The sequence below is a fragment of the Malania oleifera genome, chromosome 5 (genome assembly GCF_029873635.1).
Source record: "Malania oleifera isolate guangnan ecotype guangnan chromosome 5, ASM2987363v1, whole genome shotgun sequence".
In the NCBI taxonomy this organism is placed as follows: domain Eukaryota; kingdom Viridiplantae; phylum Streptophyta; class Magnoliopsida; order Santalales; family Ximeniaceae; genus Malania; species Malania oleifera.
Window position 1 is genome coordinate 107,329,332 of NC_080421.1, and position 17,676 is coordinate 107,347,007.

Sequence of the window (17,676 nt, forward strand, 5' to 3'; positions counted from 1 at the left end):
ATGGGGGACTTGTGGAATGAAGAAGAGAAGAGAAAGAAGGAGTCCTCTCAGAATGAAGACGAGTGCGGAATGAAAGAATCCACTGGCCTTTATAAAGAGAGGAGGGCACGAATCCCTGTGGTGGGAATCTCAAGAGTTTTCATTTACAAAAAGGATTGCATCTCGAGGGAGGAAAAGAATACAAAAAATCTCTGACATATGGCACAGACGCGGCTTCCCAAGGACAAACGCTACCTCGGAAATAACACATCGCCTCGGACATAATGTTAGACAGATGACCATAAATGAGAACATTCCTCCTACCCACTTCCCAAGGACAAACACTACCTCGGTAAGAACACATTGCCTCAGACACAACGTTAGACGGATGACCATAAATGAGAACTTTCCTCCATCCTACTTCCCAAGGTAGAACGCATTTAAAACCTGCTTTTATGTATCTCTCGCAAAACAGAAGTGGGCAATGATGACTCGGAAAGGTGAAACACCCAATAGATGAGTACGACTCATCTGGCGGATAGGACAAACTGACGAGCACGAATCGTGAGGCCTGAACAACCCAACAGATTAGCACGAATCATCAGGCGGATAGGTCAAACTAATGAGCATGACTCGTGAGGCCAGAACAACCAACACATGAGCACGACTCATCAGGTGGACAGGTCAAACTGACGAGCATGACTTGTGAGGCCAGGACAACCAACAGATGAGCACGACTCATCAGGCGGATAGGCCAAACTAACGAGCACGACTCGTGAGGCCAGAACAACCAACACATGAGCACGACTCATCAGGCGGATAGGCCAAACTGACGAGCACGACTCGTGAGACCAAAACAACCTAACAGATAAGCACGACTTATCAGGCGGGTGGCCCAAACTGACGAGCACGACTCGTAAGGCCAGAACTGCCTAGAAAAGGAGCACGGCTCAATAGACACAAAGGCCCAAATAACGAGCATGACTTATAAGGCCAAACAGCTGAGCAGGTCGGATAGCTCAGCCAATTTCCCTCCATGGGACAGATTGACAAATCCCCTTCATAAAGCAGGACGAACAGGTCGGAAAAATTCCTTCCATGGGACAGATTCACAAATCCTCTTCATAAAGCAGGATGAACAGGTCGAAAAAATTCCTTCCATAGGACAGGTCGTCCAAGCTTCACTCCAGGGAAAAGGTCAAACAACTCGGCTTGGGCGATTCTTTGAAGGGCTCAGAGGAAACAGCTCGGCCTGAACAACTCTTCAAAGAGCTCGGACGAAACAGCTTGGCCTGAGCGATTCTTCAAAGAGCTCGGACGAAACAGCTCGGCCTGAGCAATTCTTTAAAGAGCTCGGAAGAAACAGCTCGACTCGAGCAACTCTTCAAAGGGTTCGGCAAAAATAGCTCGGCCCGAGCAATTCTTCAAAGGGCTCGGACGAAATAGCTCGACATAAATAGCTCGGCAAAATAGCTCGGCCCGAGCAATTCCTCAAAGATCTCGGACGAAACAGCTCGGCACAAACAGCTCAGCAAAACAACTCGGCCTGAGCAATTCTTCAAAGAGCTCGGACAAAACAGCTCGGCCCGAGTGATTCTTCAAAGAGCTCGGACGAAACAACTTGACACAAACAGCTCGGCCCGAGCAATTCTTCAAAGGGCTCGGACGAAACAGCTCTGCACAAACAGCTTGGCAAAACAGCTCGGCCCGAGCAATTCTTCAAAGAGCTCAGACGAAACAGCTCAGCACAAATAGCTCGGCACGAGCAGCTCGGCACGAGCAGCTCGGCATGAATAGCTCGGCAAAACAACTCGATACGAGCTGCTCAACTATTTTGCCAAAAAAAAAAAAAAGAGGAGGAACACAATGGAACATTAAACCCTCTAAGGAGAAAGATGCAGACAAAACCATTATTCAAAATTTTATCCAGAAATTTGAAACTGAGGGGGGGACAACTGATATGCCCATAACAAATCACACTAATGAGGGCAGGTCAACGCTTATCTCGCACTCTCTCCGGGTCTGACATTTTGACGAGTGATTAGCTCCGACCTAATAAAGAGGAGGAGAGATCCACGCCGACACCTTTAATAATCGAGTGATAGACGCACACATTTATTGCTGGAGAGCAATTTACGCCCCCGTGCAATAAATCCAAGCCAACCGGTGGTCAACTCAAGCCCCTATAAGAAGGGAGTTGGAGAAAAGGGAAAGGTAAGTGACAAAACACTATTCTACTGTTGCGTTTAGCCTTCCTACAAGCGTTCCTCTTACTTAGGCATCAGAGAGATCTCCCAGAGTACACCTTGGGTCCTCCAAGCCTTTCTTCTCTTCCTCTTTCAGGTCAACGGGAGTCGAAGAAGCATCCCCATTATTTTCATCCTGCAACAGCCATCTAGCTTTTACATTCACAAGAAGAGCGTCGACCAGGTCCTCGATCGCCTTATTGACATTTGACACAAGCTTCCTCTCAATAATGCTGACCGTCAATTCACATTAAGAAGAAGAAGAAGAAGAAGAAGAATACTGGAGCGAGACTTTGACGTCCAACTTTGACGTTTTTTGTTTAGATAGAGAAATTGGGATTGATGAGAAAATGTTCAGGTAGTTGGCGAACCAAACCTCGTTTAGTTATTACAAAGTTTCATCTTCCACAATTATGGTTCTTTAGCCCAAAGAGGTAATTTTTTGCAAGCCTTGAATATAACCTCTAGATCCAAAACTCTTTGGATTATTGATTCTGATGCTTCTAACCACATGACCGATGTCTATCATCTTTTCTCATCATATTCACCCCGTATTGGAAATTTGAAAGTTAAAATTGCAGATGGATCACTCTCGTTTGTTGCAGGCAAAGGGAATATCCGACTCGCTAACTCCATCACACTATAGTCTGCTCTTAACTAAGAATTCCAATTGTTCTACTAAATTTCTTTCCTCTCATTGTGTTTTCGGGACCTATCATCGGGAAGACGATTGGGAGTGCTAAGGAGTGTGAGGAACTCTACTATTTTGAGGAGGCTAATGTGAGTGAATAATGTCAAACCGCTATTTGTGATTCTGCATCTATTTCTAGGGAAAGTGAAATTTTGTTATGGGATTTTAGGATGGGTCATCCAAATTTTCAATACTTAAGACGTTTATTTCCTTCCATTTGTTCAAATAAAATGTCTGCTGAATTTTAGTGTGAAACTTGTGAACTTGCAAAACACCAACATAATTCCTTTCCAAAGTCCACATACAAACTATCCAAGCCTTTTATTATGATTTACAATGTTTTATGGGGGCCCTCACACTCTCTTAATAGTACTCACACGAAATAATTTGTTAGTTTTATTGATGATCATACTTGCATTTGTTGGGATGATCATACTCGTATTTGTTGGGTCTACTTGTTGAAAGATAAAGTTGAAGTCCGTTCTATTTTTGTCAGTTTCCACTCCATGATTCAAACATAATTCCAAACTCACATTCAAATTTTATGTACTGATAATGGTACATAATATTTCAATAATATCTTGGGACATTATCTTCAAGAAAATGGAATTTTTCATCAAAGTTCCTATGTGGATACCCCTAAACAAATTGGGATTTCCGAACGCAAATATAGGCATATTCTTGAAGTAGCTCAGACATTGATGTTCACTACAAATATGAAAAAAATATTTTTAGGACGATGCCATTTTAACAGCTACATATCTCATTAATCGAATGCCTAGTCAGGTTCTTTCTTTTACCACTCCTCTCCAGAAATTCCAAGAATGTTTTCCCAACTCTCAGCTCCACTCCAATCTCTTAAAAATTTTGGGTGTACTTCATTTGTACAACAAACAAAGATACCAAATTATGATACAGTATGCAACTCTTTAGCACTTTCAGTTTTTGCAACCCTGTGAATGTATGAGTTTATTTCAAGCCTTGTATTAAATGAAATTGTCTGCACTTCTCTTAATAAAGATTTCTGCAAACTATTAAACAACGTACTCCCTTTTTAGGTTTCCACAAACATTTAATCAAAACGTACTTTCTTTTATTAATAGTCTTCTTTAATCTCAGTTTTCAACTTTCAGCAACCTGCACTTTGCATACACCACACAATTTATATATATTGAAAAGTAAAGAGAATAAGGAAGGAGAGTGACACCATGTTCTTTACGAGGTTCGGCTTATCCCTAACCTACGTCATCGCCTTTGGCCAATACTACCAAAGGATTCCACTTTACCATTCCTTTCCGGGCGGAACAAACCGTTACAAGTGATACCCCATGCTTAGACACTCCTAGAGTAGGCTAGAGCAATGCCTTTCCAAGCGACACCCCATGCTCGGTCACTCCTTCAATAGGCTAGAGCAATACCTCTCCAAGTGATAACCCTACGCTCGGTCCAACTGTAATAACCCAAGAAATTCTTACAGGACTCATCGACGAACACAAGGGTTTCATCGACGAAGACCCATTTCGTTGACGAGAAGATACCAAGAGAGGGTTTAAGGCAGACTGAAACTCGTCGACAAGGGTGCAGGTTTGTCGACGAACTTTCTACAAGAATCGTCGATGAGATGACGTGTCTGGTCGACGAATTCGGCTCTATAAATAGCTAAAACTCAAAATTTTGATAGAAATTTAAGCATAGAAACCTCTCCTCTCTCTCTCTCTCTCTCTCTCTCTCTCTCTCTCTCTCTACATTTCCCTCCCCTTATTTCTTCTATCTTGGCTCTGTTTCTTGCCGGATTGAAGATCTGAGGCCACCCTGATGCTCTTGGCAAAATTCTCTGCAAGTCTACCGAAGCTGATCGTGGGGAAAGTTAGTTTGAAATTCATCCCAATTTCAAGGTAAGACAATTTATTCAAGATTAGCTTTCCCTACAGTTATAAGAAATTTTGTATGCAGGAAAATACTGATATTTTGTTCTGAGAGATGCTTTTTTCAGGATGTCGAGTTAAGAACCCTGCGGGTATAGGACCGGAGTTTAGTAGAGGCTTTTCAGATTTAAGGTAAGGGAAATATGCTATGCTAGCGATTTTTAATACGTATACAAAATATTATGAATGTGTATTTACAAGCATGCAGATCAGATTATTTTTCCAGAGAATTATGAATATTATCTTTATAGCAGAATCACAGAAATTTGAACATGAGATTGTGTTTACTCAAATGTGTGACATGAGTTTATTACAATATAGTATGTAGATTTTACAATATTACAAATATTCAGATATTTCTGATTATTTGTAATGAATGAGACTTACAGTATTTCTCAGAATAGCATGATTTCTAAACTATAATACTCAGACAAATTTTACAGATATTACAGACAGATAGTACAGATATTACAAACAAATTTTATAGATATTACAGACAGAGTATACAAATATTATATACAAATATTACAGATAGTATAGATAGAAATCATAGATGATACATACATATATTATTTATATATTTAAGTCAAATATCTCTGATATTACAACCCAGATTTATAGTGTTATGGCTGTTTTTGAAATCATGTTAAAAGTAGCAAGATGATTATATACTTATACATGTATACAATATTACACAATATCTGACCCCTGTGGATATTATAGATAGAGATACAGTATAGCACGGTACCATTGCTATTTTAGACATGTACAACCACATAACTTAGATAGTATGTGGATTCCATATAACCGTGCGAGGAAAGATTACAGTCTCCCCAGCATGCTGGATTGAGGTAGCCGATTAGATGATGATAGAGGTTAAAGATGACTAGAGTGATTGCAGTGGGCTAGATTGATACAGATTGGCAGATGTATAGATAGAGATTGACTTGCCTGGTAGGCCAACCAGAGTAAGTCCAGCCTACAGGCCACACAACCCTATCACAAGGGGATATATCATGATATACAGATCTCAGGGTATAGAAGAAGTTCCTATGCACAGATATATCACACAGTAGTAGTTTATATTATTATATAGCAATATATTCAGATAGCAAACTCAGATTATACTTGTAGTTTAATGATTACATGATATATATTCTGTACAATTTAACCGTTTTCTGATATTACAATATTAGTATTATTTCAGTATCTTAAATTCTTAACTCATCCGCCACACACTAGTAATAGCATATTTCCACTTACTGAGCGTTGTCTCATCCCAGTGACTTATTATGTTTCAGGAGATCCAGCTAAGCAAGCAGATCATGCTCGCGGATAGTGGTTGTCTAGAGCTGCCCTTACTGGAAGGGTAGGTGTGTTTTTGGTATCAGTAATTTGGGGATAGTTTTCAAATTTTGATTTTGTCACTGGGTATTTAGTATTGTAATTATGTTTTAGTATTTTGTAGTCTTCTGGTATTGTATATAGCAGTTCCCAGTTTTGTGCACCGCTGCCTAGTTATGTATGACAGACAAAGTTTCTTCAGTGCTCTTTTGAGCTCGAGTTATTTTCAGTAATGTTATAGACAGTTGATGTTTATAATATACAGATAAAGGAAAAAAATGTTAAATTAGTAGCAGGTCGTTACACCAACGATCCAACAACCTGGAATCGTCAATCACTACAAGAGACAAGAAATAAACTTTGCGTACAGTAATACTCTTACATAGAGCAGATTAGTACAATTTCAAACACTAGATACTTCGATATTTAAATATCAAATTGAAACAAGACTGAAGCTCAAGAGAATTTTTCATCATGTTCCTTCTAGATGAGAATTAGTAACTCAGAACTTAGTAGTATGATGATTAGCACTTCAGAAATTCAGCATTCAGTTGAGCAAAGATTTGAGCAAGAGAGAGCTTTGATAGCAATATGGCTTTCAGCAAAATTTCAATTCTTGGTATGATTTGATTTGCAAAGCCATATATTTATTGGCTTCTAAAAGTAATTTCGTGTTGCCCAAGATTACTTGGAGTAAATTTGGGGCACAAGAAACCATTATTTGAAATTTAAAACATTTAAAATTTCTAACTGTTAATAGTGTTAAGACGAATGAAGTATCTAGTCCAGTCTTTTGATGTTCCTTAGCACACTGAAAAATTTGAACTGGACACAGGGTCAGATGACTGAACAGAAGGTTCAATCTTCTGAAGTCCTAGATTATATGATTGAACTAAGGGTTCAGTTTTGTAAGGGTGTACTGCCTCTTCTGTATTCCTTTAGAAAAAATCTTCAGTAGAGTGAACTAATTCTTCAGTAGACTGAAAAAATCTCATAAAACATTTTTTGAGGTTTTAAATAAGGTGTCTAAGTCAATGAATAACCCTAGAAGAGCTTCAAAATATTTCATAAGATATTCAAACACGAAGTACTTACATAAAGACTTCTTAGGACTTTTAGCATTCTAAGCACTTAAAGTGTTCATGCTCGTTCTTTCTTTGGATCCATCTTGTCTTCAAGCTTTTAGCAAGTTCTATTTCAAGATCTCATGATCTTCAAGCTTTATAAGATCATATTGAATCCATGCCTTAATATTCTTTAAGTTTCGTTTGATCATCTTTCTTTGGAGTATAAGCTTTCAAAGGATCCTTGTGAACACTTGACCTTGCTTTCTCATAGTTGAGTCCTGAAATGTCATCACTTAACCAAATATGTTAAATTCCTCTTGTTTGTTATCATCAAAACAAGATTCTAAGCCTTGTAAGGCCAGCACTTCTAACTCGCCATGTAGAAATGAACTCTTAATGTTAAGTTGATGTAGTGGTCAATCTAAGTTGGTTGCCAAGGACAGGAGGACCTGAACTGTATTCAATTTTGCCACTAGTGTAAATGTCTCCATGTAGTCAATTCCATAGGTCTATGTAAACCATTTTGCAACAAGTCGGGCTTTATACCGTTCAATTGTCCCATTAGTTTTATATTTCATTGTGAAGACCCATTTGTAGCCTACTGGCTTCTTCCCTCTCGGCAAATTCATAACGTCCCAAGTTCCATTTTTTTCCAGGGCCCACATTTCCTCCATGATAGCTTCCCTCCAATCAGGAATCTCCAAGGCTTCCTAGATATTCTTTGGAATTTTTATCCAGTCAAGGTTAAAGGTAAAAACACCATACCCTGTAGATAGAGTTTAATAGGATATGTATTTTGACCAGGGATATAGAGTACATGACCTAGTTTGCTTTCTGATTGCAAAGGATAAATTGATGTCATCAGGTGCAAACTTATTAGAAGGAAGCTCATGGCCATCTATTACCTAATCGGGATTGGGCGTGGACTCATGGTTTCTCAGAGCTATCACCGGTTCCAACTCTCTTGGTGCCTCAAGTATGAGATTCTCCTTGTTCTTTGTTTTTGGCTTTCTTGAGTCAACAAGTGTTTCCTTGTCATTTTGTTTTTCTGCATCTCCCCCTGGGTTTAAGTGATCTTTTGCACATGAAAGTTCAGGAAATGATGTAATAGGAGACTCAATATATGGCACAGATTCAATAATAGGGAAATCAAAGAACCGATCTTCACTCCACTTCACCCCTCGAAGAGAGGGCTTTTGGAAGTAAGGAATGGTTTCAAAGAACGTGACATCAAAACTAACAAACAATTATTTGTGATAGGATTATAACATTTGTAGCATTTCTTGGTAGGAGAGTAACCAATAAAAATGCACTTAATGGCATGAGGTTCCTATTTATCCCGATTATGAGCATGATTGGTTGTTGGTTGATTGTTTTAGTTTTGATTACTTGTGCTGTGTTTTGGTTTGTGGATTGAATAAATAAATAAGTCTATGCCATGTGATTGTTAAATTAACAAAAGGGTTAAGAATTCTTGAAAATAATTAAAATAAAATTTTTATAACCCTATTCACCGCCTTCTTGGGACTACACCTCAACTTTCAAGAAGAAGAAGTCTACATGACGATACCACTAGGTTTCGACAAAAAAAGTGAAGAAAGCAGAGTATGTAAACTGGAGAAGTCCCTGTATAGCCTCAAGAAATCTTCCAGAGCTTGGTTCGACAGATTTTTGTAGGTGATAAAGAAATGAGGATATTGACAAGGGCAATTAGATCACACTATGTTCTTCCAACAGTCTGAAAGTGGTAAGAAAACAATTTTGATTGTATATGTAGATGATATAATTTTAATTAGAGATGATACAGTGAAGATGGAAAGATTGAAGAAAGTTCTAACTACTGAGTTTGAAGTTAAAGACATGAGACAAATGCGGTACTTCTTCGAAATGGAAGTTGCTAAATCAAAAAAGGGTATCAGTGTCTCTCAATGAAGGTATATCCTTGATCTCCTAACAGAAACTTGCATGCTTGGATGCAAACCTAGTGAAACCCCAATTGAAGCAGTAAAGAGGGTTGAAGACTACAGAATACTAGTTGAAAATAAGAGGTATCAAAGATTGGTTGGTAAACTAATCTACCTATCACATACCAGACCCGACATTTCATTTGCGGTAAGTGTGGTAAGACAACACACACTTTCACCGAAAAAGACTCACCCAGATGTTGTGTGCAAAATCCTCAGGTACCTCAAGGGCTCTCTAGGCGAAGGACTCTTTTTCAAGAAATGTGAAAGCAAGGAAGTAGAAATTTTCACAGATGTTGATTAGGCAGGATCAGCAGATGACCCAAGGTCTACCACCGGAGTGAAAAATATTGAAGTTGGGAGCCATTACATATGCTAAGGCAATACCTATAGTGCAAAAGAGTGTGTGAAATTGGAAGTCATTATATGCGCTAAGAAAAGACCTGCAATGAAAAGTGTTTGAAGCCAGGAGCCATTACATGCACTAAGGCAAGACTTGGAGTGAAAAAAATTGAAGTGGGAGCCATTACATGCATTGAGACAAGACCGAAGTGCAAAAAAGTGTGTGAAATCATGACCCATTACATACGCTAAGGCAAGCCCTGTAGTTAAAATTGTTTGAAAGCAGAAGCCATTACATATGCTAAGGCAAGACATGAAGTGAAAAAGATTGAACTTGAGAACCATTACATGTGTTAAGGCATGGCCCAAAGTGCAAAAAAGTGTGTGAAATCATAAATCACTACATATGCTAAGGTAAGACCCATTGTGAGAAGTGTTTGAAGTGAGGAACCATTACATATGCTAAGGCAAGAAATGGAATGAAAAAGATTGAAGTTGGGAGCCATTATATGCGTTAAGGCAAGACCTAAAGTGTAAAATTTTTAAAATTAGGAACCATTACATGTGCTAAGGTAAGACCCATAGTGAAAAGTGTTTGAAACCAGGAGCCATTACGTATGCTAAGGTAAGACCTGAAATGAAAAAGATTGAAGTCAAAAGTCATTACATGCGCTAAGGGAAGACTTGAAGTTCAAATAGTGTTGAAAAGTAAGAAAGGATTACTTACACAATGCTAACAAAGGACACATTTGTAAGGATTTTTTGTCTCCTCGTCTTAGATGCCCATAAAACAAGATAAAAAAAGATACAAATGAAATAGACCCAAGTAAAATTTCCTCATTTTTTTTTTTAGAAAATTCCCATCGCTCTTATTTAATTTGTTGGTCCTAGAGTCGAGTTTAAAGGGGGGGGGGGGGGAGGGTGAATAGATTCTTTTACGAATTTGTGTTTTTCTTTACAAAATATAAAATCTCAGCAAGATACAAATGATTATATCACAGTATATACAATGTAAATCATGCATAAGGTTTATTTTAAAGAGTATAGTGAATAAAAGCTTGACAAATGATATTAACGTGGTTCAGCCCCTTGCCTACGTCCATACCTTGAGACACACTAAAAGATTCACAATCTATTATCACAATCTCCTTCAAGGATGGAGAAGCCTTTACACCACAACGGAACAAATCCCTTCACGCTCACACAGAGCCTTTACAAGGGAACAAATCCCTTCTAACTCACATAAAGCTTTCAAGGAAGGGAACAAATCCCCTAACACTTGATTCACAAAGAACCCTTACAACTTGAAGATGACAAATAGAGTAGTAGAAAACAATGCTCCTCAATTTGAGATGATATCAATTACAATAATAACCTTACACTAATCTCTTAAAGTAATGAATCACAACAAAGATTAGAGAGCAAGAGAGATAGTGAGCACTTGAATCATGAACTTAAAAAATGCAAAGTGCTTGGAAATGATATTCACTAGATGTTAATCACTAAGATCAATCAAAATATTACTAGAACAAGTCTTTGGCCTTGTACTTATAGGCTAACTTAAGTTCTAGCCTTTTTATAGTCGTTGGATAAGTTTAACAATTTAATATTTGGAAAACTAGTCGTTTATAGTCGTTGGGTTTGGAATCCTGACACAAACCATCGACGGACTCCTCCAAATTAAACGTAATTAGTTTGCTCAAACAACGTACGTTTTTCTCAAACCGTGGATGGTTTCCTCTAGGCCAAATTCCAATTTAGTCTATGTCTGAAACCATTGATGCACCTGGGCCAAACTGTCAGTAGTTTGTCCTGTTTCTTCACAAACTTGATTTTCTTATGTAATTTGGTGCATAGTAAAGGTTTTAACCCAACCAAGACAAAGTAAATTAAGATGTATGATGCTTAGACTGATTAACCTTTGTCCCATGTTAAAACATAGTTGAGTATAGGATATTTTCATAAAACTTATTGTTTTGTATATGAAAATTCATAAGTGTAAAACTTATGATTTGGTGGCATCGTATGTACTCTTATGAACTAGTATGCATATGCCATTTCTCAACTCTTTCTTAATAAACTTGCGTGAAATAATACTGCAAGAGTTACAATAAATACTACCTCAAACACTCCCTATTACATATGGTTTTACATTTGCTTTATCAGATGTGCTAAAGATCTTCTAAGTGAGTGTCCTCTTGATCTTTGCTTACGATCTTTTCCTATTAGAGTATTTGCTTGATCTTTGCACTTAAACCTATATTTGTATGATTTCACCACTTATACTTGTCACAATTTGGTGTGCAAATATCATTTTAACTTAGAATCACTAATGAGTTATTGTCATCAAAATAAGACAATCAGAATTATATAGCCACTAAGGTTAACAATCTCCCCCTTTTTGATGATGATAAACCATTGGTGTTCTCACAAGATGTAATCTTAAGCTCCCCCTTGATTTATGTATATGTTTGAATAAGATGAAATTTTGCTCCCCCTTACTATATGCATATAAGGCACAATCAGTTTATTCAACTAGATGTATTATATCCATTAGAGCTATAACACGAAATTATATTAACTATAAAGTTCATTTAAGATAAAACAACAAACAAACTAAGCTTTCCTTAAGAATACTTTAAGCAACAAATATGAATTTCCATTTATAATAGTTTAAGCAGCATTACAGATTTGTACTTTCCAAAAACTTGACACCACATCTTACAACATACTTGTAACAAACAAGTAATACATTAGAAAGTTCATTCTATATTAAGATGAAGCAACAAACAAGCTGAACTTTCATTGAAACCATTTTAAGCAACAAATCTAAACTTCCATTTATAATCGTTTAGGCAACATTACAAATTTGTACTTTATACAAACATCATCCTACAAACGCCATCTTACAACATACTTTCCCCCCATATTCATGATACCACATACTTCTCCCCCTTTGATCATCATCAAAAAAAGAGGTTCTAGTCATTTTTCCTAAAAAGCTCAAATATCCTATTTAGATTAGACTATATTCTATCAAGACGAGCAGTGAACCCATGTTCAAAATTGTTAAATCGTATGCTAATTCCCTGTTCCAATGGACTAAAACGTACATCAATCCCTTATTTCAGTGAACCTATGCATGCATTGATCCCATCAAGACTTTGCCTAATATAATCATTAGGAGGTTTACTAGCCTCAGGTGCTCCCTCATCAAGGTTACCAAATTGTTATGCGCCCATGTCGTCTTCTTCCATAGCTTCCTCTACTTCATCAATTTGGTCTCGTGCCTATTGTCTTTGCTTCATCCATAGCAAGGATCTCTCATCCTATATAAAATGCATTCGTCACAGGGTAGCTTCGGAATATGTGTCCTCATTGTTAGGAGTTTCTGCTATTACTCCCGCGAGTGGCACATTGTAATGAGAGAATATGCTCGGGAGCAGTCGAGTGAATGGTAGGCACCCATTTTTCTTCCTCAAATGGTCTTGCATCTGCTACACTACTATGGAAGGTAAGTTGATTCCTTGGCCATCCCATATACAAAACATGGCAAATATGTCTCTATAGACACCGTATCATGTCTACTATGTCTCGGCGGGACGTTGTAGCTAATTATGTGAGGTAACACTTGGAACTCTACATTGAGGTCCTTAGCTTTAGGTTTCTCTACTTTTGGCATGTTAGGGTGTAAGAACCCAACCCGAGAAACGTGAATTAAATAAATAAGAAAAGGAGAATGGAATTCGAAAGGTGAAATCAATAGGGCTCGTCGATGAGGCTCCTTCTCTCGTCGACGAAGTCCCTTCTACATCTTGGCAACGAAATTCAGAGGTTCGTTGACGAGAGGATGCCGAGAGATTTTGGAATTCTAAAATCTCAGGCTCGTCAATGAGGCCAACTCCATCGTCGACGAACTCCCTTCTTATGCTCGTCGACAACGATGCCATCTTGTTGACGAGGTTGACTGGGTCAAGGGGTCTATAAATATCATTTCTCATTGCTTCATTGCTAAGAAACCAAAATTCTCTCTCTCTCTTTCTCTCTGTAGAACTCAAAGGAGACTCTTTCTCTCTCTAGGGTTTTGGGCCAACTGTTACCCAAATCAACGATCCGACATTGCTAAGTGTATCAGGAGGAGAATCTCTATAGTTATAGTGGATCAGATCTTCGTTTTGAGGATTTTCAGGTTTTATTCCAAAATTGAGGTAAGAGTCTAATTTCGTTTTTGATTCGATAGATCTATAGTGGTTGTGATTATATTGAAGTATTGTTCTTCAATTTTTAGGTTTTGGGGATCCAGTGTCATTGTTTTGGAGCCATATAGTTTGTGTTTTGGTTATTGGGGAAAGGTAAGGGGTTTCTATTTATATCAGTTATTCTAGTAATCTAACTTGGTAAAACTATATTTTATGATTCTACAAATGTTTTGATTACTTATTTGGAAAAATCTATCAGGTGAAATTACAGGGTTTTCGGGTTTACAATTTTTGGGAAAAATAGGGGTTTCGGGTAACATCTCCATTTCTGTTGAAAAATTTTATATTTGGTTAAACTGTAATATAGAGATGACCGTACCTTTTATTATTTCAAACTTTATTTTCAAAATATCTTATATGAGATTATTTGTTTACCCAAATAAGTGTGGATTAAGCTAATATATTGAATGATGTGTTTTGTGAAAAAGCGTGCCGATTAACTATTGTAGGCTATGAGTAATTGAAATGAGACATAGGAATGGGAGTTTCAAATTGTTCCAAGTTTTATGAAAATGTCAATTCGGGATAATACTGAAGGCCTAGGACAATCGAAGCATGCCGGTTAACTATTGAAGGCTGAGATATAAGGCGTGCCGAAATAATACCATAGGCGGCCGAGTCGGTTAACTACCGTAGGCTCATATGTCTGGCTTGAGGCTGAGGGTGTGAAATACCACCTATGATTTCGGTTGGTCACCAAAGGGTGTGAGTTTTGCCATGTTTGCATCGGTTGAACACTGTGGGGCTTAAGTTACACCAGGTTACTAGGGGATCCGTGTCATGTGGTTGGCTTAGGCCGAAGAGTGTGACAACACTAGACCGAGGTGTTTTTGTGAGATATATTGGAACTATGTTGTGAAAATAATGGAATTGTAAAATGTTTATATTTTATTATTGAATTAACACTTATGTATCCACACACCGATATAACCTATTTTTCCCTTACAAAGAGGTGTCTCACTTCTATCATACAAATGTTTTTCAGGTCCTTCGTGTAGCCAACACTAGCGCCCTAGTGTTTCAGGAGCGTGGTTGTTGGTTAGCTTTGTAGAAGTACTTGTGTAAGTACTGTTCTTTGGCCGAGTTGTCATTTTGGGTTATGTAGACACCCGGGGTATGTTATGTATTTTGGGAATTAGACTATGGTTTTGTATAGACTCTGGTATGGTATATGGTATGAAGGTATGGTGTTATGAATTAATAGGTTGAATTATTCCATTGCGTACATTGTGTATGTGATTGTGAATAGGGTATATGTGAACCCTACGGGGTCGGACCCTTATACTATGTAGTATCATGGATGGTTGTATGAAATAGGGACAAGTTAAGTTACTAAATTACACTCTGGGGCCCATTTTTGGGTTTGAGGTGTGACAACTTGGTATCCGAACTAACTAGGTTGTTAGGTCTTGTAGACTTGGTTAGGCTTGATTTTTTGAACATACTAGAGTATAAGATGTAGGGAATGAGCAGAGTAGACAGGGATTCATTGACGATGTTCTGTGTTTTTCATAGAATGACGATTTCAATAAAACCACAGCAAACCATTGATAGTTTCGTGTTTGTGCAGTAAAGCAAACCTAGACCTGAGAGTCTAGAAGTTAACATGATTATCCTGCAATGATTGTGTTAATTGTGATATGATATAGGAATGATAATCTATTCCTATACTATTTTCAAAATGGAGCCCAAGGATAGCAACTGGGATATTAGCTTGTATGGGACTGCGAGTGAAGGGTCTCCTTCTATACCTTGGGGATTGACCAGGCAGATTATGTGGGCAATCGGGCAAAGTGTTAGGGGACGGGAGCGTCCACCTACAGCTGTGGGTTGCACCATTGAGAAGTTCACCTGCATGCATCCTTCAACGTTCACTGGAGGATTCGACCCTATTGTAGCGGAGAACTGGGTGCAAAAGATAGAAAAGATACTGAACATTGCACCGATGAGTAGAAAGTTCTCTGTGCTACGTTTCAGCTGGCAGGAGAAGTTGAGAGGTGGTAGATGGTTGTGAGTCTGCTTGAGGAGCAAAAAACTGATTCATCAGGGATGACGTGGGGCCGTTTTAAGGAGGTATTTTTCGAGAGATACTTCTCGGCTTCCATTCGTGATGCAAAGGCAGACGAATTCTCGAGTCTGAATCAAAAGACCCTGACAGTGCAGAGTTACGTGGCTAGATAAATTGAGTTGTCTTGCTTTGTGCCGTATATGATATCGAACGAGTACAAAAAGACTTGGAGGTTCGAGAAGGGCCCAAGGAAGGACATTCATAAGCTGGTGGGAATGTTACAAATTTGGGAGTTTCCTGTTCTGGTGGATAAAGCCACAGTGGTTGAGGCTGGTCTCTTGGAGGATGAGGTGGCAAAAGATTAGAAGAAGAGGTCGGTACCCTCTGGTTCTTCGACTAGTTCTTGTTAGGGGCGGTGGAAGAAGAGGAACTACAGTTTTGGTAATCATTAGAGTACAGAACCGTGGGGTCCATAAGGGGACTTGTCACTCCCCGAACCTGCAAATGGGCTCTTGGTGCGAATTTAGTAACCCAACCTGTCTCTGTATCAATTAAAACATACATGACACTACACTGAATGAGGGTCCAACCTTGTGGGGTACACGTAAACCCTATACACATTCACATATACATATATACACATCAATACGCAGCGAAAGTGTTCTTTCTAATACATACAACGTACCATACCAAAGTCTATACATGACTAGAGTCTACGCTCCAAAATACAGTACGTACCTCGAGTGTCTACAAAACCCTACAACGACAACCCGTTTACAAAATCAGTACTTGCACAAGTACTATACGCAGCTAACTGACAACCACGCACCTGAACGCTAGGATGCTAGTTTCAACTACTCAAATGACCTAAAAAACATTTGAATAATTGAGGTGAGACAACTCTTGGTAAGGAAGGAAACAAGTTATATCAGTGTGTGGCATACAAGTGTTATTTCAACATAAAATATAGCACGATACAGTTCCAGAATTTTCACAATCTAGTTCCAGTACATATGATACCAAACATATGGTCAGTTTCGTCACACTTAAGCACCCTATACCCTCCAATAACCGAAGCCCTATAGCAATATTGTTACAAATACGGTGTCCACTCACATCCATCGGTAACCAGCTAGAACAAACAAGCAATATTTCACACCCTTAGATATAAAATCGGACGCTCTCGCCCATGGTATTTAGCTGAGACGTGGCGTTTGCCCACGATAATTAGCCTAGACATGGCAAATTTCGCAAAACCTGGAACAATTTTGGAACTCATGTTCCTATATCCCTTAGCTTACGGTAATTAGCCGTCACAACTATTTTACAAACCCTGGAATATTTTACCTGCAATAGTTCATTCCACACTTATTTGAGCATACAACAATCATATCGTTTTCAATTCGAGAACACAGTTAGTTTAATACAAATACAGGTACGGTCATCTCATTACTATAGTTTTATACAATATACGATTTTCCAACAAAAATAGAGATGATACCTGAAACCCCCAATTTTTCCCAAAACTGTAAAACAAAAATCCCATATTTTTACCTGTTAGATTTTTCCAAATAATTAGACAAAACATACATACAATTGTAAACTACATGTTACCAATTTCGATTTCAAAAATAACTGATATAAACAGAATCCCCTTACCTTTCCTTGAATACCAAAACCTGAACTTTACGGCTCCAAAACTACGAACCAAGTTCCCAAAAGATAAACGTTGAAGATATGGAGACACTATTTATACGGTGAACATTGTGAGATCTTCAAAGACCACAAGAGCCTCAAATACTTTTTCACATAGAAGGAGTTGAACATGAGGCAATGCAAGTGGCTTGAACT

At 38.3% G+C, this 17,676-nt stretch overlaps 1 protein-coding gene across 1 annotated transcript in view; it reads left to right on the forward strand.

The window, feature by feature from the left end:
* The window catches only part of LOC131156106 (subtilisin-like protease SBT5.3), a 56,946-nt gene continuing 39,270 nt past the window's right edge, over positions 1-17,676 (forward strand). Inside the window, exon 1 of the mRNA XM_058109552.1 lies at positions 1-120. Coding sequence (XP_057965535.1) covers positions 1-120 — 120 coding nt within the window. The remainder of the gene's footprint in view (positions 121-17,676) is intronic.